General features: G+C 57.0%; 1 protein-coding gene across 2 annotated transcripts in view; it reads left to right on the top strand.

The window, feature by feature from the left end:
• Positions 1-24966, top strand: part of NEK6 (NIMA related kinase 6) — an 86411-nt gene that overhangs the window by 36981 nt on the left and 24464 nt on the right. For both annotated transcript variants that reach the window (XM_047069280.1, XM_047069270.1), the window contains exons 2-5: positions 3733-3850; positions 14979-15119; positions 16433-16495; positions 21193-21303. In XM_047069280.1, coding sequence (XP_046925236.1) covers positions 3761-3850; positions 14979-15119; positions 16433-16495; positions 21193-21303 — 405 coding nt within the window. In that variant the 5' untranslated portion in view covers positions 3733-3760. The remainder of the gene's footprint in view (positions 1-3732; positions 3851-14978; positions 15120-16432; positions 16496-21192; positions 21304-24966) is intronic.

Consider the following 24966-nt stretch of genomic DNA (forward strand, 5'->3'; position numbering starts at 1 on the left):
CCCGCGTTCCCTCTTCCCTCCTTCCCCTGTGTAGTGTCCCTCTCTGACACTTGGGACTCTGTGGCTTGCAGAGTCCCCCTTGGCTGCTTCTTTCCTAGAACAAAGGCCCCTCTTCCTCACTGGGGAGGACATGGAGCCGCCCTTCCATTAGGTTCTGGACAGAACCGCTCCGAGGCACAGTAATTTACCAAAGCTCCAGGGGGTTGGCAGAAAAGGTACCGGGGACGGCAGAGCTGAGTCACCACGGTGCCGTCCCAAAGGGCATGGACCCTGGGGACTCCTGTCTGTGGGGCTCCTGTGGGGGAAATGGCCCCTCGTGCCCCTCACCCCTGCCCACCCAGCACAGGTCCTGTTTTTGAGGGGACTGTTTGTTCGGTGGGGGGACGACATAGGAAGTTTTCAACTTTGTATGTAACAAAGAAAGATGATGAATTGCCACTGAGAGCCTGTGAGGAGTGCAGCGTGGTGGTTTTGGGCAACGATGCCACCGTGGGTTTGAGTCCTGGCTGCACTGCTGTGGATCTGGGAAAAATCTCTTAACCTTCTTGTGCCTCGGTTTCCTCTTCTGAAAAATGGGACAATAATAGACCCTATCTCATGGAGTTGTTAAAACGAGGTGGGCTAAGAGGTGAAGTGTATAGAGCAAGGCCTAGCATAAGAAGGGTACATAATCATTGACTGATCATTATTAATTACTCTTATTTCTGATGAGGCCAGGGACCCCTGGCCAGTGCCCCCGGAGCCCCGTGTGAGGTCTGGGGTCTCCTGAGAAGCCCTGAGAGCGTGCAGTCTGCTGCCTCTGGGTGCGGATGTTGGGAGGGCGCTGTTAATACCACACGAGGTGGGGCGGGGGCGGGCAGGAATGACCCAGGCAAACGCCTGCTAAGCGTCTGCCCAGTGTGGCACCCAGGCTCCTGGCTGGTGAGTGACAGTGTTGAGATACAAACCCAGGCCCACGGGCCCCCACAGGCTGGGTGGGGTGTGATGAGGGAAGGGGCATCCGGAGTCAGCAGGTGGGCGGATGAGCAAGTACATGCGTGCACCTGGCCTCTAGGCCACTCTGGCACCTTCTAAGATAAAGACAGAACCTTCTTGCTGAAGACAGTTCTTCTCCAACCTTTCCCTGGAGGTCTCCCTAAGGGCAGAGGACGGTGAACATGTCACCCTGAGGGGTCTGGGGGTGCAGCCCCGAGCAGCCGCAGAGCCTGCAGGAGTCTCCGGTTTTATCTTAAAATGCATGCGCATTTTACATTCTGTTCCCTCCAAATCCGGTTTATTGTTGCACACGTTTACCCCCCTGAGTAACAGCGCTGCCTCAGGAAGCTGCTCGTGTTTGTCTGTTTATCCTGGGGCTCTTCCTCCTGGTCCTCACCCTGTCACCCTGGGGGCGTGCGCTCCGGTGTGGGAGCTCAGGCACAGATGGCCGGGAGATGCCGAGGGGGCTGTGGTCCCATCTCCGGAAGCCTCCGTGGCCCACGTGGAGCGGGGCTCAGTGAGCGGGGCACAGGCACTGGGAGACCCGGGGACCCAGGTGGGAGGTGAGTCCCGCGCTGGGACAGAGGGAGGGGTTTGATGGGGGGAGAGGCCTCGGAGGTATAGACACCCCCACGGTGCCCTCCCCCTGCTGCCTATTCGAGATAAGAGAAAAAAGGGAGCAAGACATCTATCACATAAAATGCCATGTTTGTGGGTCAAAACTGGCTCCGTCTTGGCAGCTTCACGGACAGGAGACAGCACGGACTGTGCTTTGGCAGGACGCAGCCCCCACCCTGCATGCCCTCTCCGCCGCCGGAGGCTCCCCCTGCTAGCCTGAGTTGGGTGCCTTGATTTCTGCCGTCTACTTGGTGTGCCGGAGAGCGGCTTTCCCCCCGAAACAGCTGAGGAAATGTGTGAGGGAGGAGCTGGGCCCGTCTGGAGGGCAGAGGAAGCATGGGCACTGGACCCCATCATGCCAGTGTGCAGGCTCTAGAGTGGCCGGGGGTCCCTTCGGGGGCAGAGCTGGGGAGGCAAGCGTCGTGGGTCATTTGGGGCTTGGTGGACATGCTTTGATAGATCAGAAGGCATCACAGACATCCCTGAGCCTGGGAGGGCTGGATGCCACCCACTGTGGCTGGAAAAACCTACGGCGGGGAGGAAGGAAGAGATTCCCTTCCCGCAGCCCAGACACCCCTGTTAATGGGGGCATGTGTTTACTTAGGAGGTATGTACCGCAGCTTGCTGAGCCACTAGACCAGGGGAAGGCTCTCCGTTTGGGATTTGGCTGGTATAGATGACCAGGTTCAAGATTGAGAGAGGCAGAGTGTGTCCGGGGAGAAAGTGATGTCTTAGGTTGGTTCCCCAGTAGCAGACCCGGAGAGGGCCGAGTGGGGAAGACCATAAGGGAGCGGGGGAGGCCCCACCCAGGGCTCTGGAGTGTGGGTTACACCTCAGAGTATCCTGACCCAAGGCAAGGGCACTGACTTTCATCTGGACCCCTTGGTCATCGACTGAGGTCATTGATTCCTAGGGACTCTGGCTCTCCAGAGGATATAGACGAAGCTGCTCCAATAGCCTGGGCCAGTCCTCAGGGGCTCTATTTGGGATGTGTCGAGTCGGTGGGACAGCCAGGGCGGGGTCTGGTAGAAGTAGAGGCAGCCAGATTCGGGGGCCTTCACCTTATGCCTGCAGTGTGACGGGTGCCTCCTGGGCGTCAGCCCCTTTCATCCTCCGCAGGCCTGGCCCTGGACAGACAAGGCGCTGCAGAAATGCCTGTGGGTGGAGGAAAGGCTTCCCTCCCAAGGAGGGCTTTTTCCCTTGCATCCAGGAGGCTCATGGTAGCCGGATGCTGGCTCTCCCCTCCGGCTGTACAGCTGCCTCTGTGTGCCTCAGCCTTGGTCCCTGCCCCCGAGGCAGGCCTCTGCTAGGGAGGCCAGCAGAGGCTGCCTGTGACCCTGGGGGTGGAAGGGACATTGGGAGTGATTCTTAGATGGCATTTAGCGCCGGCCTGGGCACCTAGTGGGTGCTTAATCAGGAGCAGCTGCTGTGGCTAGCGTCCTTGACTCTCCTGGGGGCCTCTGACGTGGCAGCCCAACCCCTGGGGGTAGAAGGGGCGGTTCCCCTGGGAGTAGAAGGGGCGGTTCCCCTGTACAGAGGGCTCTGCGCCTGCCCCGAGGTGTATGCGGCACTGTGAGGGGCCCCCATGGCCTTGGCCTTCCCAGTGCTTTGTGCATCAGGGCCCAGCGAGGATGGAGAGGTTGGGTCCTTCTTGCAGCCGCTGCATGCAGTCTGGCTCACGGTCTCTCTCCTGACCACCCAGGCTGCCAGCCTGGGTTTTTGTGGGGGTGGTAATGGGGGACGGGGCTTTGTAACTTTCTGCCAGGAGGCACGGGATGGACAGTAATGTGGAAAGAACAAGGCTTTGGAGCCTAGCACTTGTGGGGTTGAATCTGTCACATCCTTGGCTGGCAGGGGGGCCACCTTTAGACTTTTCCCTGCACAGAGCGTGTTTCCACCTCCTCTATCCAGTGGGGAGAGATAACCCCAGCGACCCAGTCAGACAGGATAATGGAGGGAAAGCGTGTCACGTCGGGTATCTAGTCTTAGCCCAGGCACTGCTGGGCTGGATGGCCGCCCAGCACCCGGGCTGGTCTATCTGGAAAATGTAAAATCTGACAGTCCCGCCTCATCCCAGTGCCATCCGGCAGAGAAAGCAAACAGGCGTGTGTCTAAGAAAGCCCTCATTTTCTTTTGCAGCCTGTGCCTTGTGAGGCTGGCATGCAGGATGGCCGGACAGCCCAGCCACATGCCCCACGGAGGGAGCCCGAACAACCTCTGCCACACGCCGGGGCCCGCACACCCTCCTGACCCACAGGTGAGGCCTCTTCCTTTGTCTGCAGAGCACTGGGGATTCACCGAGGAACACAGATCCCTGAGGCTGCTTCATCCCGGGCACTGGAGGACGCCCCTCAGCAGCCACTAGACAGAGTCGCTTCTCGAATGCATCCAGGGGTGGGAGTGGGGCTCACTGCCCACCAGCTCAGCCCTTGTTTCAGTCAGCAGCACTCAGAGAAGCCTTCTCTGTGCCAGACTCTGGTCTGTCCCTGGGATTGCCGTGTGCCTGGAACAGCTTTATTTCGGTGGGATCCACGCTGGGTAGAAAGGCCATGTTGTGGAGTCCCCAAGGAGAGAGTGAGGGGCTCTGGGGCAGCCTGTGCGCGGGGTCAGAAAGTGCTTCCTCGCTCTGAGCTGAGGCCGGCCTTCCTTTTGGATTTAGCTGTGCCCTGGCCCTCTTCAGCCTCTTTGTCGAGAAGCAGCAGAGCTTCAGGACGCTGGTTTCCTCACACCTGCCTCAGCCTTGATGTAGATCCTTGGAGAGCCAGGCAGCCACCTGCAGCTTCCCTGAAGACAGTTTCTGGGGTTCCGAGCCGCCCTCACACTCCATGCCTTTGTGCACACTGTTCCCTGGGCCTGAGTGCCCTCCCCAACTCCTCCAGGCCTCAGTCCAAATGCTGCTGCTTCTAGGAAGCCTTCCAGCTCCACCCCACTCCTTCTTCTGTGCCGCACGGGTGCTGGGTTATGGCCACGGCGTCCCGCTGGGGAGCTGGTTCCTGAGTCTGTCTCCCTTCCTAAACAGAGGACCTTCTGGGGCGAGGCATCACTGGTCACATCATCCCAGGCCAGGCACAGAGGAGCCCCTCGATGCCTGCTGACTGAATGAACTACAGATACGTGTAGTATAGCCCTACCTGGCAGTGTGTGCGACGGACCCAGTTCTGCTCCTAGAAAGCACACAGCCTCCTGGGGGAGAAAGATGAGCCAGGCAGAAGAAACTCGGGGGCCCATGGAGCTCGAAAAAGGCACACGATCCAAACTAGATGGCCAGAGAGGCTTCTTGAGGAAGTGGTATACAAAGGCCTAGGGGGGACAGAGAGCCAGGGCCAGGTGCTGTAGGGTCTGGTGCACAGCCTGGAATGATGAAAAGTCAGGTCCAGGGTTGGCTTTTTCCCCAAAGCCGTGAGACCTGAATCAGGGGGAGATTCGGAGACAGCTACCTCCTTGAGGCACGGAAGGCTTGTACCAGCTTTTACTAACTGCCTAGTTCTTGTCAGAGGACTTCAGGTGGGCTGGTGTTTGACCTGCTTGGCCAGGGTTGCCATGTGCAGTTGTACAGGTGCACGCTGCACAAAGGCGCCTGGCCAAGGAGGCAGACGGATCTGAAATCCTTCTACACCCGAGCTCCCATCAAGCCATGCTTCCCAGGGTAGAGCTGCGTCAGCCCAAGGGAGGGAGCACCTTTATAGGTTCACGCAGAGGCCAGATGTGTGAACTGGTAGATGCTGTGTGTGTGTGTGTGTGTGTGTGTGTGTGTGTCTGTGTGTGTGTACCCATGCTCTTGCACTCGCAGGCTGTCCAAGCACATCTACACTGTTCGTACTTCGTTCCCATTACTGGATGGGATGCGGGCCCATTTCCTACATGGAATTTGGGGATGCAGATCCCAGAAAGCCCAAAGGCCTATGGACACGGCTGGTCCAGAGTCCACCAGGACATCTCACTGATGGCTGGGGGCCGTGGGGCCTCCTCGGGTGATGTAGCAATTTGTCATATTAAGTCATTCACTAACAATTGAGTCCCCCTTGATTAATCTTCCAGAATTAGCCAGTTGCATTTTGAGCAATTAGGGTTAATTACAGCCTCATTTGGCAGAGGAGAGAGCCCCGTAATTATTTCACGAACAAGGCGAGGCGGCGGCGGGCTGCGGCGGCCGCAGCGTCCGGGCCTCTCGTCGCACATGCTGGAGTGGGTAATGACATAGTTAAGTGTAATTAGACGCGATTACTCGTCGTTGGGCAGTGGCTGTCGGTGAAGATGCCCCCACACCCACCAGCATCTGGCCGGGTTTGCAGAACTGGGGTCCACAGCCGTGTTCACACCGGCACTGTTGCAGGTTCGGGCGGGAATGAAGACAGACGCTTCCTCTCTCCTCCACTCAAGAAGCACCAGTATTTAAACACCAGCTGGGGAGGGGCGCCTGGGTGGCGCAGTCGGTTAAGCGTCCGACTTCAGCCAGGTCACGATCTCGCGGTCCGTGAGTTCGAGCCCCGCGTCAGGCTCTGGGCTGATGGCTCAGAGCCTGGAGCCTGTTTCTGATTCTGTGTCTCCCTCTCTCTCTGCCCCTCCCCTGTTCATGCTCTGTCTCTCTGTCCCAAAAATAAATAAACGTTGAAAAAAAAAATTTAAATAAAAAAAAAATAAATAAACACCAGCTGGGGAGACATCATGGCCCAAATCTTGCCAGTTTCGGGCCATAGAAACTCCTCAAATTGACCACAGAGGCATTTTCCTTCGGGGCAGGACACCCTGCTGTTTCCCTGAAATCATCCTTAGAGGAAGGAGCCAGGGCCCACAGTGACAAAAATACTGTGCTCTAGACCAGGTGGGGCTCACTTCCCAACTCCATCCATCACCAGCCAGGTGACATTGGGTAAAAGACCTGTCTGAGCCTCAGTTCCCGCATCTGGAAAATGGGGCTGTGAGATGGTATACTTTAAAGCATCATGGCGTCTGACATTGTGGGTGTCAAGGAGATGTGTGTCGCTGATTTTACTCTTTTTTGAAAGTTGACTTATTGAGAGAACATGAGTGTGAGTTGGGGAGGGGCAGAGAGAGAGAAGGAGAGAGAGAATCCCAAGCAGGCTCCTCACTGTCAGCACAGAGCCTGGTGTGGGGCTCAATCTCACAAACCGTGAGATCATGACCTGAGCTGAAACCAAGAGTCCCCCCCCCCTTAACTCACTGAGCCACCCAGGCGCCCCTGTCACTGATTTTATTCTCATATTTTAACATTCATTTTAGTTTTCACGACTCAGGAGCCCAGAGTTGGAAATACCTACAGTGTCAAAAGAACAACTTAACAAACACTCCAAACTGGTTTCATTAACTTTCTGTGCTGCAGGCTAATGGTTTGTCATTTCAAGGAGCTTTCTAGCTGTGAGAGCTGTCAGCTTATGAAAATATGTTTGCTGAACCCGGTGGAATCACATGTGAAATCATTGAGATTTCAGATGAATGAATGAATGAATGAGTGAATGAATGAATGAACGAATGAATGCAGTTGAGAAAAAGAGCTTTAATGTCCCGATGCTTTATGATTTTACCAGTGTGCTGCAGACCATTTTCGTCAGGAATGAAACATAGCTGACCCACTAAGAACCACGTGAATTTCCAAGAAGGAGAAAGGTGCTCTTGTCTGAGAAAGCCCTGGTTAATGTGTCTTCCATCTGGAAAGTCTTTGCAAACCTGCTTGGGGCACGCCAAGTTCAGTTACATTCAGCCCTATTCAGAGAAAGAGGAATGCGCGTTACTTTTCACGGGATGGATAGACTGCTGCCTCTTAGATCTGAATCACACAGGCCAAAATCTTTATAAAAATCTTCCCAAAGCAGTGTTGGTAGTTAGGTAAGATTTAATGGCCAAATATTAACAGCTTTTAAAATTCAAGAAGTGTTTGCCGACGTGTCATAAATTCAGCAAGGACCTGTCTCATTTCTGCCTTGGGTCTGCTAAGGAGCCCCACACAGAAGTAGAGACAGTCCATACGAGAGGTGGAAGGCCCCACGGAGGGATGGGCAGATGCTGAGGGAGCCCAGAGGGTGGGGTGGGACGGGGGAGCTCTAGAGGGATGATGTGTGGGCTGGCAAAGATCAGGAGTGTGGGGCAGGACGGAGAGGATGTCCCAGGAGGAGGAAGGAGCCACTCTTGAAGGTGCAGGACCAGTCAGGTTAGGCAGGTGTTTAAATGCCAATGCTTCCTGGTGTTGATGAAAGGCTGTGTCATCTGAAATTGAGTCTATAGTGAATGAATGATGAGCCCATTAAGGGTCTTAGGTGGACAGGGGAGTTTGCGTTTTTGAAAGAACACCGGTTTCTGGCGCTCAAGGCACAAGTAAGGTGAAAATAGGAGGAAGCCTGCCTTCCCTTCCCTTCCCTGTCTCGGTCTTAAACGGCTGAACACAGCGAGAAAAGATTCCAGAGACTTCCGGGGGGGAAAGGCAACTGCACTTGGTAACTGAAGGGGTGAGGGAGAGAGAAGTCGAGGATGTATCCAACCTCGTGGTGGAATGACTGACGCTCTCTATGCCTTTCCCCTTTCAAGTCTTGGCTCGTTAGTCATCGGGGCTGGTTCCCAGATTCTTTTATGTATGTTTAAGCTCAGCTTTCTCTGAGCTCAGTTAGTGGGAATTGTCCTGGGGGACGCACCGCAGCTGAGATGATTCTAGGTTTGTTACCAGGTGACTTCCAAGTTTTGGGCATCTTGCTCACTGTTCCCACGCGCCTGTGGCCCTTGGAGCAGAGTCTAGACTTTCAGGTTGGGACAGTCATGGCGGCCATGGTGCCAGTAGTGACACCTGGCATTGACCTCATTCCATCCTCCTCCCAACTCAGAGAACCAGGTCTTATTCAGAACTCTGTTTCGCAGGGAAGGAAATCGAGGTAAATAACGTGTGCGTTTTGCTCTTGAGGGGCAGAGCCAGGAGTCACCCCGGGTCCTGGGGCCCCACAGCACCCCTTCTTCTCGTCACGAGATCTGCAAGAGGGAAGATGAGCTTTGGGCTTGAAATTAGCCAGATTGTGAAGAGCTGAGCAGGGATGGCCTCGTGAAGAGCCTGACAATATGGACTCTCTGTAAATCATGCCCCTCTTCTGTGTAACACAGATTTAAAACACATCACCGTATACACGTATACCGAACCCATTAGAAGTTCCCTACACACAATGTCAGATGTCTTTAAAGGTGAAATTCGTTTACAGGAAATGTCATTCTGATGAAGTATGCTTTTTAAAATCACAGAAACAGTTGCCTTAAAATTAATGATGCATTGCAAATATCAGGGAAAAAAAAAGACCCATTCAGTGTAAAGATGATTAAAATTCAGGTCAGAAGTCTGACTTAGTCAGGCTAAATTTTTTAATGAGATTTCAGAAAATTAATTGGGCGAATGCATTTTTATTCTTTTAACATGTAATTTTATGCTCCTTTTTTTTTTTTTTTTTTTTTAAGGATTTGTCGTTGGCTGAGGCTTATTGTGGTTCAAACATTTTAAACTCAACTGAGCGCAGGGTGGGAGGTGTTCGTGGCCTAATTTGATCTGACTTGCAGAAGAGAGCCTGGGTTTCTCTGAGCTTTCTGGGGAGGGGCTGTCCTGGGGTGGTTCACCAGCCCGCCATGTCTGGCCTTGGCCTGAGAAGGCTGGTGGTATTTCTTGGGGGAGGGATGGGATCAGGGAAAGAGGGGACTCCTGGTTCAGCCGAGCGTCCTGCTGCCCAGGGAGTCGCCCAGAGGCTCTTCTTCTCTCTGAGATGGTGTTTCCCCCGCGGGCTCACTGCAGCTAGCACCAGAGCGGGTCAGCACCCCTGCCGCCGCCTCCTGGCCTCTCCGCCCATCTGCTCCTCCTCTGGGGGAGAAGTAAGGGGCTCCCACCCTGGGGAAGGGGGGTGAGGAGTCAGAATTTCCAGCCACATTTTCCCAGTGAGTGGCTCACAGAATAGCCCTCCAAAGGGAGGCGAGCGAGCCTGTGGTCTAGCTCAGTCCCTTGGCAAACAGTCCTGGACGACCCATGTAGGGGACCAGGAAGTCAGAAGGCTACAGGGGCACGTCCACCTCACTGCTTTACTGCAGTCAGGTGACGATGGGTAAGTGACCTCTCTGAGCCTCAGTTCCCTCATCTGTAAAATGGGGCCGTGAAGACTGAGATGGTGTGTGTATATATATATATATATAGAGAGAGAGAGAGAGAGAGAGATAGATATAGATATATATATATATATTTTTTTTTTGAGAGAGAGAGCATGAATGAGCGAGGACCAGTGAGAGAGGGAGAGAGTGTGGAGCCCGAAGCGGGGCTCAAGCTCACAAACTGAGATCACGACCTGAGCGGAAGTCGGATGCTTAACCGACTGAGCCAGTCGCCCCAAGATGGTATACTTTAAACCCCCAACGTGGCGTCTGACATGGTGGGTGTTAAGGAAATGGCATACCATTGATCTTATTCTCCTATTTTAAAATTCATTGTAGTTTTCACAGCCAAAGAGCCCACAGCTTGAAATAGGCCCAGTGCAGACCTTCCGTGGGTTGGGGATGATGGTGATGGTGATAACAACAGCCACGACCTCGCTGCCTCAGCTCGTCCCCAGCCCCCTAGGAGGCAGGCGCCGACCTTGTCCGAGGTCCACACCTCGGACAGAGCAATGCCAATACCAGTAATGACATTAACAACCCTATAGCATCTCCCACGTGCCAGGCGCTCTTCCAAGAGCCTTCATTCGGTAACTTTCTTACCCCCTAGCAGCCCTCTGAAGGAGGCACTATTATTACCTTAATTGTCCAGTTGAGGAAACTGAGGCCCAGAGGGCTTCTCCAAGGCCCCCGGCCAGGAAGTGGCAGATCTGGGATGGGAACTCCAGCCTCTGCACCCTAGTGTCCGTGTCTCAGCTGATGGAGCCAGAGCAGGGGTCACCCCTCTGCCAACCCGTGCTCCAGGGCTGGTGCCTGTTTTCCCCAGGAGCCAGCGTGGGGTCCAAGATGTAACGGGGGGCAGTGAGGATTATTAGACGAGCAGTTTTCAGAAAGGCCGTCAGGGCTGGGGTATTACCTTGACGTCTCCATAGTGCAAGCTGCTCGCCACCAGCCCCCGGTCTGCCCCCCGGTCTGCCCAGCAGCTCAGAACTCCCTGGATGGTTGGCACCAACACCATCTGGAATCCTCCGAGGAATCTTGGGGCTGATATCGCTAACGTCCCCCTGTTGTGGAGGACCTCAGCTGTAGGGCAAGAGCAAGCTGGCTGAGGGCTGCCCCAGCAGGGGAGGAAGCCTTGGAGGTGGCTGAGAGAGGTCTGGCCTTATGGGGCCACGACTCCTTTCACCTCTTCCTCTTCTGCTCACATCCCCTGAGTTAAATCTGAGCCAGGGCTCTCCTGGCTCGGGCACTGCACCGTGTGGCCTGCGGTGTCCCCTACCTGAACAGAGGCCACCCTGGGGACAGTGCCCCATCCCCACCCCTGTGAGGATGGTGGTGGCCCTGAGCCTGCCCAGACTGTCCCCCTCACAGGCTGTGCTGCTGCCAGAGGAACCTGCCCCCACCCCCCACCCCCCCTCCCCCCACCCCTTCCCCCACCCCCACACAGGAGCTCACTCCTCTAATTAGGTCGAATGGGTTGTGACAGGAAATGCAAATCTGGGTCATCGCATATGCAGATGTGCATCTGGAGTCTCTGGATGCCAGCCGGGATGTCACCTCTGTCCTCTGGGAGTTTCCTCTGGGCAGCATGGCCTTCAGGGCACATCTCTGGGGTGGACAAGAGAGTGCTGGGGACTCCAGCCACTTGCGATGGCTTCTCACCTAGTGTTTGCAGAGCAAGGACCCTAGGAGATCACCTCCTCCAAACTCTTCGCTGTCCCAGGGGGGAAACTGAGGCCTGGAGAGGGGAGGGGCCCTGCCCATGTCACCTCTCAGTGCAGCTGACTCTATGTGGTCAGGGAGTTCAGGTCTCAGCTCCCCACTGACCAGCTGTGAGGAGACTTAAGTCACAAAATCTGTGTAGGCAGCTAGTACAGTAACTGATGCATTGTAGGTGACTTTTTCTGAGGGTGTGTGATTTCAGCTGCACTCACAAGTGACAGTGGCTGCATCACCAAGTCCCGCAGCGTACCAGGTTGCTTTGAGCCCGTTCCATTGTGTCATTGGACACACGTGCCCTGAGCACTTGCTCTGGGCAGGTGAGGGCCTCAGCTCAGGGGACATGGAGGGGACTAAGGGGCGCAGTTTTGGAGAGGCCCCTGTTTGGGGGACAGGTGGGGCTCAGGTGACTGGAAGCAAGAAGCAAGAAGCCTAGACCTGGCCAGTCACGGGATCTTGAAGGAAAAGCCGAGGAGGAATCTGAGTTGGGAGGCCACACAGCATAGCGCAAAGGGCGTGGACTCTGGAGTCTCGGGTCCCAGGTTCAAATCCCTCCCGTTACTCACTGCGAGGTCTGGAGCTGGTCACTGCCTCCCCTCTGAGCCTCAATTTCCTAAAATGGCGATAACAGTGATGCCTACTCACAGGGTCGTGGGAAGTATTCTGCACGGTACCTGGCACACAGTAAGTGCTCAATAAATGCTTGTACTTTCTTACATGGGCACTTTGTATATAAGTAGGTTAATTGTTACTGAACAACTTACTAGACAGGCACTGGCATATGGTGGATAAGATTGTGGTCTTCCTCCTCCACCAGCCCTGCCTTCTGCTCAGCGCCCCCCTAGGAAGCATCTTCAAATCTCTCACCAGGAGAGGTAATTATGCCTCAAGACTTCAGAGCCAAGGTTGGCCCCACCGTTACCTTGCTGAGGGAAGGAGGCAGCAGGCTGTGAGCCTCGGACTTCCATCGCTCACTCCTGGCAGGCGGGTGCTGTTAGGGTTTCCTTGGCACAGAGCTGGGTCTGGGCAGGTTCAGAAAGGCCAGGGTGAGGAGTAGCAGCTCAGGGCCCCTCTCTCCTGATCCACCCCCACTTGTCAGTAATAAAAACCACTGAGCACCTACTGTGTGCTGGGGGTGGTACTCAGCAATCTCACGTGATCCTTAAAGCAACCCTATAAGACAGGCATGCTTCTATACCTCTGCCTTACAAGGCAACTGAGACCCAGCAGCTTGTATAATTGCCCAAGGTCACCAGTGAGCAACCCAGAAAATAGGCATAAGGAGATCTACATAAGGATGTTTATCGCAACGTTATTTGTAGTGATGAGAGACTAGAAACAAGCCTACTGTGGACTATATTTGGCAGTTATTTAAATCACTGTCAGTGAACAATATCCATCAGTTAGTGAGAGAGGGGAAAGCAAGTCTTAGAGTAAAACGTTCACACTATTTTGTGGAGTTTTTTAAAGTTTATTTGAGAGAGCGTGCGCGCACGCGCGCGCACACACACACACACACACACACACACACACACACACACGTGTGAGTGGGGGAGGGGCAGAAAGAGAGGGAGAATCCCAAGCAGGGATCCGCACTCTCCGCGAGGAGCCCTGTGCGGGGCTCGAACTCACAAACTGTGAGATCATGACCCGAGCCGAAATCAAGAGTCGGATGCTTAACCGACTGAGCCACCCAGGCACCCCACGATTTTGTGTTTTTCGAAAGTACACCATCTCCATATATGTGAATATTTGTTCACTGAACAAACATTTATTGAGTGCCTACAGCATGTCACATCGTTTTGCGGGGCATACCTTCTAGTGGTCGGGACACAAAGAAGATAACTAAGTAAAATATGGGATTTGGAATGCTGGAAGGTGAACACAAAGGGGGAAGAGTCGGAAGTGTGGAAGGGAGAGAAACGGTGAGGCGTCCGAGGGACATTCCAGGCAGAAGGCCCAGCGAGAACAAAAAAGGATAGTCAGTGTGGAAGGAGCGAAGTGACCAAGAGAAAGTCATAAAATAGCAAGGACGCAGAGCTGTGAGGATGTGGGTGGGCAGAGCACGTGGGGTCTTAAAGGCTTCGTGGGTGGTCGTCGGGCGGGGACTTTGAGTTACCATAACAGGTTGCTGACTCTACTCACCTCGCCGTGATGGCGTGCTCTCCTTATCTTCGCCTATTTCACAGTTCAAACTGAACACATTCGTGTAGCAAAGAAAAAGAAGGAAAAACTCGAGGTTGATTGAGAGCAGACGTACTGAAACGGATGCCAGCCCCACAGGGCTCCTCAGGCTCCTTCCGGGGCTTATTTGTCTAAAAGTTGGTATTCGGGTGAAGGAGAGTTCCAGAAGGCAGCCCAATAAAGTTCCTGATCTTCCACCCTCTTGGATGCTTCCGGCCCAAGTCTGGAAGAGGGCTTTTCGCATCAGAAAACTCAGACACTTGTCCCTTCCTGCCTGGGTGGGGCTCTCTGTGCCTCTTGCCTCACCCTCACCCCCTAAAATGAACTCCACAGATGGTTCTGTCCCCCTTCTATATGTGAGACCCTGTCCTCACACCGCCACCCAGCCGGGGCGGGTCCCCAGTGGCGGTGACCCCCTGTCCCAGAGTGGCGCGAGGGGGCGGGTAGCAGGAGGAGGACGTATTTTGGCAGGCCAGCGCGGGGCAGACCAGAGCCAAGGCATCCTCGCCGTCCTCCCCTCCTCTTCCCCTTTCCAGGGCCCAAGAAGGCACCCCCTCCTCTCCTCCCCAGAGCACTTTGCACATGTGTTGCGGGGGGCGGGGGGGGTGGGGTGGCAAGGGGCTACGTGGCCACTGCTGCCTCACTGGGCAGCACCATCCCTGGGCAGGTCATACTGCTCAGTTGTGGGTTTCTGTGCTGGCCCCTGGAGAGTCACCGTGAGGTGTCTGGATCCCTCATGTTGCCATAAAGGGGCCTGTTTATTCAAAGAAGGGGCTCAGAATGGTGAGACTGCAGATTTAGTCTTGGTTTTCTCATCTCTTGGATGGGATTGGCTACCCCGGGAGGGGAAGTCACATCTTACAATGACTTGTAGGGTTAGGGTTGGGGCTGACACGTGGAGGGCCTTGGGGCCAGTGAGACCCAGAGGGGCCTCGCCCTAGCTGGGATCTTGGTGGGTCACTTCCTTCACACCTGCTCTGCTTGCTGGCTCCAGCCTGGGCACAAGGGCTTCAGGAGTGAACAAGGTGGGCGAGGCCCTGGCCCCAGGGAGTCAGCTTTCTGGGAGTGCGGGACAGAAACAAGCAGATGACCGTGGGATCAGGTAATGAGGGGTGGTGCTAAGTGCCATGGGGGAAACCAGCAGCCTCAGATTCTCATCTACAGAGTGGGGGGTGTTGTGGTGTGGACAGCACCCAGGGCGCCGATGGAGTCTCTGACAGTGAGGTCGGCATTCAAAGTCTCTCCGTGGCCTTGGAGGAGCACTGCTGGAGTTGCCGGGTTCTGGAAGGGGCCCCAGCTGCCCAGGGCCCGGCCTCTCACCACAGCCTGGCTACTGATACCCCTCTGTCTGTCTCCTCCAGAGGCACCCGAACACCCTGTCTTTTCGCTGCTCGCTGGCAGACTTCCAGATCGAGAAGAAGATAGGCCGAGGACAGTTCAGCGAGGTGTACAAGGCCACCTGCCTGCTGGACAGGAAGACGGTGGCTCTAAAGAAGGTGCAGGTGAGCCCATGGGGTCAAAACCACATCACGGGAGCCAGCTTTTGTGTCTAAACATTGTGGCCCTCGGCCAGTCCTCGACCCTTCCTCTGAAATCGGCACCCAGCTCACTGGGCTGTGGGAAGGATTAGGTGGGCTCCTGTTGATGAAGGCTCATCGTGAGCCTTAGAGGGAAAGGCAAATGAGCATGCATTGAGCACCACTGTATACCGGGTCGTGTCTTGAGAACAGTCCTGTGGGTGAGGGCGGTCACCCCGTTTCTCAGATCAGAAGAACCGCAGAGGCGCGAGTATCCATCTCACCGAGCCCACAGAGCGAGCTGAGGGGGAGCTCAGCCTCTGACCCACACCGACTCAGCACTTGCTGGTCGCCTCTGGGTTTGAGAGCCTTTCCTGACCTCCGTGTCCCCCCGAAATGGAGGAGGGGGCTCAAGCAGATGGGTTGGCAGCCGCAGAGTCCTGCCAGGATGCGTTTCAGTGAGAGCCACTGGGCACGTTTGAACAGCACGTTGCCACAGAAGGTGGCTTTAAATCCCCCAGCAGAGTTTCCCGACACCTCAGTTTGCTCATTTGTCCTTCGAGAATGAGCCTAACAGCCTGGGCAGAGGAGGGGACGCAGACGCAGCCACGGGTGGGGACCCAGGCGACAGATGGTTTCTTTGCTGGTCTGTAAACCGCACATGTGGCTCCGGGTCGCTGGAGGAGAGGCGGGCTCCTCTCTTTAGAAAAGGCCCATTTTCTGCTCTGATTTGTCTTCCAAGGAGGGGCTCGCCTGGCCCTCTTTGTCCTGCTTTTCTGTGCCATGTCGGGTTTTGTAGTGGGGACCTTCTGTTTGTTGCCGGGAGTCAGAAGGTATTCTGAGGGCCCACGGCGAACGGGCACTGAACGGGCCCCGGGGTGGCGGGGGGGGGGGGGGGGGGGGGGAGGGTGTGCGGTGGCAGGTGCTGTGCGTACACCCTCTCACTCAGCCCACGTGACCACCTGGGAGGTCAGGCCAGGCTCTTGGCCCCATTTCCAGAGGTGAAGACTGAGGCTCCAAGCACGTTTCCTGGCCTCCCACTTACCAGTGGGTGACCTCAGCAAGTCACTGCATTTCTCGGTCTTTATAAGTCGGCACCAGTAACCCCTGCCTCACGGGAGGATTCAGCCCAGAGCGCCTGGCATAGGATGGGCACCCGGTAAACAGCCGTTGTGTTTATGGCGTCCCTCGGCGAGGAGGTGGGAGAGCCAGGGTGGGAGTTCCCATTCTTGTGGCTCCCGGTGGGGGTCCCGGGAGCTGGGTTTTGACCACTCTCTCTCTTTTTCCTCTCACCCAAGATATTCGAGATGATGGACGCCAAAGCCAGGCAGGACTGCGTCAAGGAGATTGGCCTCCTAAAGGTGAGTGCCCTGGGCTGAGCAGGAGCCCCTTGCTTCCTTGCGGTGGCCTGGTCCCCACCCTGGGCCACCTGTTGGCTGTCACAGACCGCAGCCGGTTAGGTTCAGAAACAACACCCTTTTGAGGGTTAGTGGTCCATTTGTTTTCTCATGAGTGGGCGGGCATGGGCCCCACCTCACCTCTGCCCAGGCCTCATGGCGCCCCCAGACTGGCCGTCCTTGCCCCCCGTTGATTCTGTTTATGGGCACCGGCACCTGGCACCAAAGTCCTTCCCCTGAGGGCACCGAATCACTGCCACCCAGGAGATGCCCCCACCCGGGGTGACTCAGCAAGGCCAGCCCGGGATGCAGGAGAGGATTCACAGCCAGTTGTCTGGCCCGGGGCTCCTGGTGCTGGAGGGTTTTCATCCTATTAGCTCTTCCCAGACCTACCCAAACAGGAGGCTGGGGAGCGGGGGTGGTGGTATCTGTGTCCTTTCCTTTCTCCTCCCCGCTGGCTTCCTCCTTGGTCTCCCCAGAGTCAGAGACAACAGAACTCTCTGGACTAGACTCGCCCCCAGACTAGGGCTGCTTTCTCCTGGAGATCCCTCCCTACTCCCCAGGCTTGGGATTCTGCCTGGGGTCTCACGGGTGGTGGAGGAGGAGGAATGTTCCATGTATCGGAGGCCCAGGAGCCTAGCTTCAAATCCTAATGTCTTCATTTACAAGCTGTGTGACCTTAAGCAAGTTGCCTTAGCCTCCGGGAGCCTCAGTTTGCCCATCTGCTCAGTGGTGAGAATACCTGCCTCACGGGATACGGGCAGTTGGAGAAGATGAGGTAAAATAATATCCGAGGAGGGCCCAGCACAGTGGAGCACACAGTAGGTCCTCCCCTTTCAGGAGGCAGAGGGCTCGCTCCACACCTTCCCGGTAAAGTGGGGCTGCTGGTCGCAACGATGCGGAAGCCCCACTGCGGGATTTCTGGTTAGCGGTTTATATCGCCGGGTCTGCCCTGGGCTCTCAGGCCTGGTCCCTGGCTGCCCTCAGCCGCTTCCAGGCAGCAGGGAGCAGGCAGGCAGCCGGTGTGACTGTGCGAGGGATGCCCGCTGACCCAGGGCCCAAGGAGGGCAGGGTCCCGTCCCAGACTCTGGAAGGCTGGGGGATCCCCGCAGTGTGGAATTGGGGAGCCAGGTGGTGGCGGCCTCGGACGCCACCCTTGGGATGTGGGACTCGAACGAACGTGGGAACGGGGAGGCCCCTGAAGCGGCTGAGAGCAGGGGGGGGATGCGGCCTGATGTGATTTGTGACCCTGCCTATGATGGGTCCCAGGGAGGCTTACAGGGAGGTGTCCTTAACTCCAACTGTTACAGGTCCAAAAATCCCCTTCGGATAACCTTTTTAAAGTTTTACGTTAACAGTCGACTTTGGGACCCGGGTGTGGTCTCAGGACTCAGACTGATTTCCCAGCCCTGGGGACCTGCTGTCATGGTCACCCACCCTCTCTCCTCTCTTGTGGCCAAGAATGCACATGTGCCATTCACAACGAGTAAGGAATTGTACGTGTGCTCGTCCCGAGCCGGCTTGTTCTGGGTCCCTGGGCTTCAGTGAAGTCATAGGTGAGGGTCCCTGGCTGCCCTCTGGGCTTCAGTGAAGTCATAGGTGAGGCTTGGTGCGACCTGGGCCTATTCCGGGGGCTTCCTCAGGCTGCAGTGTGGCCGTGTGCCATTGACCATGGCTCTGGAAGTGGGCATACCCCTTACTCACTAGCTATGTGGCTGTAGGCAAGCTGTTGACCACTCGCGGCCTCCGTTTTGTCATCTGTAGAAGGGAGTGATGATAACAGGACTGTCCTCAGGTGCCGGGGGAATTAGAAAATGGGTTGGAAGGGCTCAGTGTAGCATCTGTTGTGTGTAAGTGCTCGGTCACAGGCAGCCCTTGTCATCGTGGTCACAACCTCTGCCGCTCACCGCCAGCCCTTTTCCAGAACGCCGATCCAGCTCCCCGCCTGCCCAGAGGAAGTCAACAGGATGCGCCAGGGCGCGAGGTGTTTCCTGCAAAACAAAGGGAACCACAGTTCTCAGAGGGCCCACTGGGCAACATCATTCACGTCATTCATGCTAGGACCCGAACCCCAAAACCTCCCAGTGCAGAGGCCCCCCCAGACGTGGGGCGGGAAGGCGGACCCTGTCGGAACACGGGCAGAGATCATGTGTTCATATAGTCAGCACAGTTTTGAGCAGCACTGAGTGCTGGGCATGAGGTTGCAGCCAGCAGGGAAGACAGATCCTCACAGACTGCCGTGTCACGTCCCAGCGGGGCCACGAGTGGGACAGAGCAAAGCCCCTGGCGGCAGAGATTCAAGGGGGGGGACCTGAGCCCTTTACTGTCACCTCTGCCTTCCTTCCGTCTGGCCATCTGCCCGTCGTCCATCCCTCGGCAGCCAGCACGACTGCCAGGCATGGCGCGGGACCTCGGGGACAGCCCCACCCTGTGGAGCTCCAGGTTGTGAGAGAGACATGGGCGTGGATTGTCGGGACGCCAGAGAGCGAGAGGGTGGCCGATGCTGCCAGGAGGAGTTGCACTGGAGATGAATCTTGAGGTGTTATTACCTGAACCCTAGATACACGAAGCCAAAGCAGCTACCCCTCCCCCGCTCACAAACCATGAAACCCCACCACTCGCATCTTTGGAGCACTTCCTACATCCTTGGCCCAGGTGTGTCCCCTTTGAGACACGCCTGAGCTCCCCAACAGGCTGCAGGCTCAGAAGGGGACTCTGGGTGGACAGCAGTCCTCGGTTACTGGACCAGGTTCTGGACCGAGCTTCGTCCTCTAGAGTCAGTCCCTTCCCTCTCCAGGCCTCGGGGATTGCCCCCAGCTGACCTCTGGGGGTCCCTTTTCGCCCCAGCCTGTACCTTTGTAGCCTGGCAGGGTATTCGAGGGAGCCCTTACGTCACCTGCCCTCCTCAGGCCTGCCCTGGGAGCAGGGAGAGAGGCCTCCCCCTCCTCCCCCCAGGAGCCAGCACCTTGAGGTAACAGCCCCCTTGACGGAAGCTTCCATTCCCACCCAGACCCCCTCCAGTCTTTCCAAGTCATTTGAAAAACTGTGCTGCCCAGTCTGCTGATGACCTTGGTGGGTGTCGGGGAGGCCTCCCTGGGAGGATGTAAGGTTCCCCTGGGGAGGTGGGGAGGTGGGGAGGTGAGCTCCAAGAGTGGGCTGAAAGAGCAGGGGACTCTCGTTTATAATAACAACAGCGCTGGCACGTCATAAGGTGCATTCGAGACTTCAAAGCGTTTTCAACTTGATCAAGTGCCAGCATTCCACTCGCTTTGATTTTTTTTCTTGGTAAATGGAAAATATCAGCTGATGTGATGGCCAGCGTTCGCTCCGGGAAGGCCTCAAAACAAAATCCGGGTAAAGGTGACTTTTGACGAAGGCACCACAACAGTTCAGTGGACGAAGGAAAGACTCTTAATCCAGGTGCTGGGAAAACTGGACGTCCAAAGGGACAGAAGTGAGCCTTGACCGCTGCCTCACACTGTACATAAAAATTTATTTGAAACGGATCATAGCCCTAAATGTAGAGGCTAAGACTATAATCATGCTGTTTGCTGTGCTGACAAAGGGGGTGAGGCCCAGGACAGGGGGCCTGAGGGCTCGGACAGGCAGTGGACATCAGGATAGAGTGGAGTTGAGGGAAGGGCAGACACATGGCCAGCGACAGAGGCCACCTGTGACTTCTGATTGAGGGGTGTCTGCGCACCCAGACCTGGCTTGGGAAAAGAACGAATGGCAGATAGCACAGCCATGTGATGTCTGCCAAGGTCCCCCTCATTTTAGAATCCGAAGACAGGCACAGGTCGGCACACAGCACAAATCCACACCCCTCTCACAGCAACTTCCAGGTCTTCTAGAAAATGTGTGCGACGGTGGCCTCTGCTTGTCTGCTGACAGCCGCCCCCGTGGACTTGGCCGACCAAGCCCTGGCAGAATATTTGAGTCCCCTCTGCTTTCCCAGACTCTGGAATCATTTGGTGGAAACAGTCAGTCTGAGTTATAAAAAGTTGCCAAGGTCTGTCCCCTCTTAGCCAGGCGGGGGCTGACTTCCAGCTGGTGGGGAGCTGTCCTGTCTGGAAAGCACGTGGGCCATGGTGGTCAGGCCAGAGGCAGGGCTTCAGCACGGAGCACGCCAGGAACTGTTGGGTTTTTTTTCAGGATTTCACAAGGATGTGTCAAAATGAGAGGAGGGAGGAAGAAGGGAGATGGGCGCACTTGGGAGCACCAGCACAGGCCTGCTGAGCACAGCAATAGGGCGGTGGGGGCCCGGCCCTGCTGCCGAGGGTCACGGTGGTGAGGAGGAGGAGGAGGAGGAGGAGGAGGATCCTGTCCACAGGTGTCCATGGAGTCTCGGGTCCGGGCAGTCACCAAGTTAGACATTGTGTTAGAGGCCTCGGCGCATCTAATGCTCACTGCTACTCATGAATACATTATGCCCATTGTACAGATGGGGAAACTGAGACTCAGAGATGCAGAAGGGCATTCCCAGTGTTGCCTGGGTCTGCCTGATCCCCAAGCACAGGCCTTTCCCCCGAGACACTCCCCTGTGTAGCAAAGCCAGGGCCCTGCTAATGAATACGTGCTGTGAGCCAGCACGGGGCAGGCGCTAGGCTGGACCGGCCCTCATTGGTTCTGCCTCCCCCTCTTTCTCTCTCTTTGGACAGCAACTAAACCATCCCAACATCATCAAGTATTTGGACTCGTTTATTGAGGACAACGAGCTGAACATTGTGCTGGAGCTGGCCGATGCGGGTGACCTCTCGCAGATGATCAAGGTGAGTGAGGCCGGCAGGCAGGCCGGCCCCGGGGGCCGTCCAGACACAGGGAGCCCAGGATCAGGCAGCGCCTCGGCCTGGAGTCTTTGCTGCTGTGGCCTCGGGTGGAGGCTGTCCACCAGGGCCACTCAGCCTCCCTGGCCAGTGCCTCACAGGCCTCAGCCGTGGCCTGGAGGGTGCCCGCTCAGGCTCTGGGAGAGGGTCAGCCGTGGACAGAAAGCACGCCTCTGGCTGTCCCCACTGCCCCAGGCTGCCCACAGGCTGCCTCACGGTAGAGACAGGGATAGAACCCCATGTTAGGTCAGACCCCAGCTCACAGAATCTGGGAAAAGGTGTTGTGCGTCCAACTTTCCAAAGGGAAAACTAAGCCCGGAAAGGCTAAGAGACTTACCCGAGGATACCCAGTAACACGGGGGATAGCGCCGTGCCTGTGTGGCGCCGCTCTCTGTTTCCTAGCCAGGGCCTCCAGGCATCAGCACCCAAGTGATCCCCCTGGGGCCGCTCCGGCGCTGGAGGGACACCTCACTCCATGCAGTGGCTGAGGCGGGGGTCTCTGAGAGGTTGAATGACTTACCAGGTCTGGCTCTTGCTCTGTGTCCCACGGCAGCCCCCATACTGCCCTGCCCCCATTGCCCCCCATCCTGAGGCCCAGGCCCAGGCCCAGGCCCAGGCCCAGGCCCACCGAGAGTCTGGACTCAGGAACCATCACAGCTCCATCGCTGGAGCGCCTCCTGTGAGCCACAACCGTGCTGAGCACACACATCACTCACTAAGCACACACCGTCCTCAGCAGAGCTCAGAGAGATTTAGTCGCCTGCCTGAGGCCACACAGCCTCTCTGTGGGACCCCCAAGCCCCAGCCCTCAGCCCCCCGCCCCGCTCTGTGCTCCTCCCTCAAGGCCCTGACTTCCCTGCCGGCTTGACCAGCCTGCAGGCTGTTGGCCATGGGCCCCCACCGCCTCCTTCCCCCAGCCCAGTCCAGCTGCTTCTGAGCGAGGCCAGCTACACCGGAGCCCCCACCTTGCTCCCGGCAACACTTGCAAAAGGGGCCAGACATGGGTTCTCCGTCTTTCCCACCAGGCGCTGGGGATTGAGCAATTGCTCAGCGCTTGCTCTTCTGAAATCTGGCTCCTAGGAATTCGGGCGTCGTTGGGAAGCGGCATTACTTGAGCTGTTATCACCTGCTTTTATATTTTCGTTGACATATTAATGTGTTTGCCGGGATGTTAATCTCCACACAGATCCCTGGTGGGAACAGATGTGCTCTATCATGTCTTAGTTCTTCCTTCATCCCCCCACCCCCCCCCCACCCCGTGTTTCTCCTTCACATGTCGTTCTCTTGCGGAACACGCACGCATCCAGCACCCGCTGGGTGCCGAGACCTAGGCGTGGGTGCTGCCCTCAGGGAGCTTGCCTTCTAACAGGAGGGCAGACCCATGAACAAAAAGTCACAAGTCCATTTGAGCGAGCCAAGTTCAGGACCTGTGGGAGCCAAGGAAGGCTTCCTGGAGGAGGTGGCCTGAGCTGAGACCTGAAGGAGACAGCGCAGGGGGGAAGGGGGTGTTGTGGCAGAACAGCTTGCAAGAACCCAGTGGGATGAGCAGTCCAGAGTCCACAAAGTACTGGGTGAGGTGGAGGCAGGGAGTGCGGGGGGAGGTGGGGCAGTCAGGTCGCCCAGGGCCTCACCGTCTGGGCCCAGGATTCGAGACCTTGCCCCAAGGTCAGCAGGGAGCTTCCCGGGACTCGTGGTGGGGAGTAGACATGGTTTGCATGGTGTTCTAGAAGAAAGACTAGATGCCCAGCAGAAGGTGGGGTGGGGGGTAGGAGTGGAATCCGTGAGCAGGAGGTGGAGGGGAGACAGAGGAAGGGCCCTGGGACGTGGCCCATGGCGAGGGTGCTGCACCCTGAAGCCCCTGCAGACCCCAGGGCCCTTGCAGCGTCTCAGTCAGCAGAGCGGGGCTGGAATCAAACAGTCGGGGGTTGGCGACTGGGCAAATCAAACCCCTTGCCCACAAAGCCCGGTTTCCATCTCTGTCCTGGGGGTGCGTGAGGGACTGCGGGGTGGGGGGTGGGGGTGCTGGGTGCAGGGCTGGGTGCAGGCTCCTTCCGGGTGAAAGAGAGGAGGGAGGCATGTGGGTGTCCAGCACCTTGTGCCTGGCCTGGGGGGTGGGGTGCCCCCTCCCCAGCTGCCCTCCCCTTCTCCCTGGCCTCCTCAGGGCCCACACCAGCCCAGAGATCAAGTTGGTCACATACCCGCCGGGTTTCTGGGGGGCGGCCTCCCGGCCCCATCTCAGGAGCCCTCCCCTCCTGACACGGTACCTCCTCTCCCTCGGTCACAGGGCCCTCCCCCGTGCCTGTTCCTGTTCCCTCTGCTGCAGTGCCAGCTGCTTCCCCTGCAGGGCCCTGGCTGGGTGCTGCCCCCAGCAAGCGGGAGAGGCAGGGCAGGAGAGACACCCTCGGTCTGGAGGCAGACACACCTGCTAGACCCTCCTCCCTTGGCGGGAAGGGGGCCTTATGCCTCAGTTTCCCCATCTGCAATACGCTCTTCACGACGCCTGGGACTTGGTAGGAGCTCAGTTTCCCCGAGTGGCCTTTCCCACTCTCTGGCTGCCTCTGGGTACTGAGGGGAACTGGGGACCTTGCCGGGGCCCCAGGCCGGGCTGCACCACGGCCGCCCCATTGGGCTAGCCTGAAGGCTACTGGCCTAGGCCCTGTGTCCCAAGGGCCCGCAGCCTCAGGCCAAGCAGTGCCACCACCGCCACAGCGCCGACGTTATTTATGACGGACAGTGAAGCTGAGAGTTGCCGCCACCCCCAAAACCCACCAGAGACTCTGCGCCTTCCCGCTAAATGTCACACGGCGCTTATAGGACGTGACATTTAGAAAAGCACCATTCGCAGCCGAGCTTAAAAGCTGTAATGAGGATTAACCAACATCACAGCATAAACAACGCTCCAGCCCAACCCACCACAGAGACCCGGGGTAGCGTGGAGGGGAGTGGGGTCCTGTGCCAGCGGTCTGTGCTGGGAGCCTCGGCAGCTCACCCGTGAGGTCCCTGTCCCAGAATGGAGCTTCGGGAGAGCCTCATGGGGCTTTACTGCCAGGCCAGGGGCTTTCGGCCATGACCGTCCCGTTGTCGGAAGTGCCCAGGTCAAGTCCTAGCTCTGGCACTCCAGCTGCGTGACCTTGGGCAAGTTCCTGAACCTCTCTGAGCTCGGTCCCTCATCCGGTGGTTACCGGTGTCATTCAGAGTTAATTAGGGTTAAGAGCTTGGCCCTGGGAGGTTGGGGTTGAGCCGTGACTGCCCCTTACCAGCTATTGTGTGGCCCTTGGTTTCCTCGTGTGTAAGATGGGTGCGGTCACCCCTGCCGAGGGCCCAGCACAGTGGCTGCACAAGGCGGGTGCTTACCCGTGTGAGCCCAGGTCCTGTCTTCCGCCACAAACTCCCTTCCCTAGGCCGGGAGCGTGTCCTGGGGCGGCCACTGTCTTCCCTGCACCCGAGCGGCTGCCCGAACAAATGGGCCTATGGCTTCGCCTCTGGCTGCTTTGGAAAAGGTGGTTGTTCTGAAGCAAAAAGCCTCTGGACAAAAACCCAGTACTCAGGTTACCGGTGTGTGTGAGTCACTGCCCCACCCCCCACCCCACCCCTCAGGCCTGGCTCACA

The sequence above is a fragment of the Lynx rufus genome, unplaced genomic scaffold (assembly GCF_022079265.1).
Source record: "Lynx rufus isolate CCGP_SWC_20201006 ecotype Redwood Valley unplaced genomic scaffold, mLynRuf1.p SCAF_10, whole genome shotgun sequence".
NCBI lineage: Eukaryota > Metazoa > Chordata > Mammalia > Carnivora > Felidae > Lynx > Lynx rufus.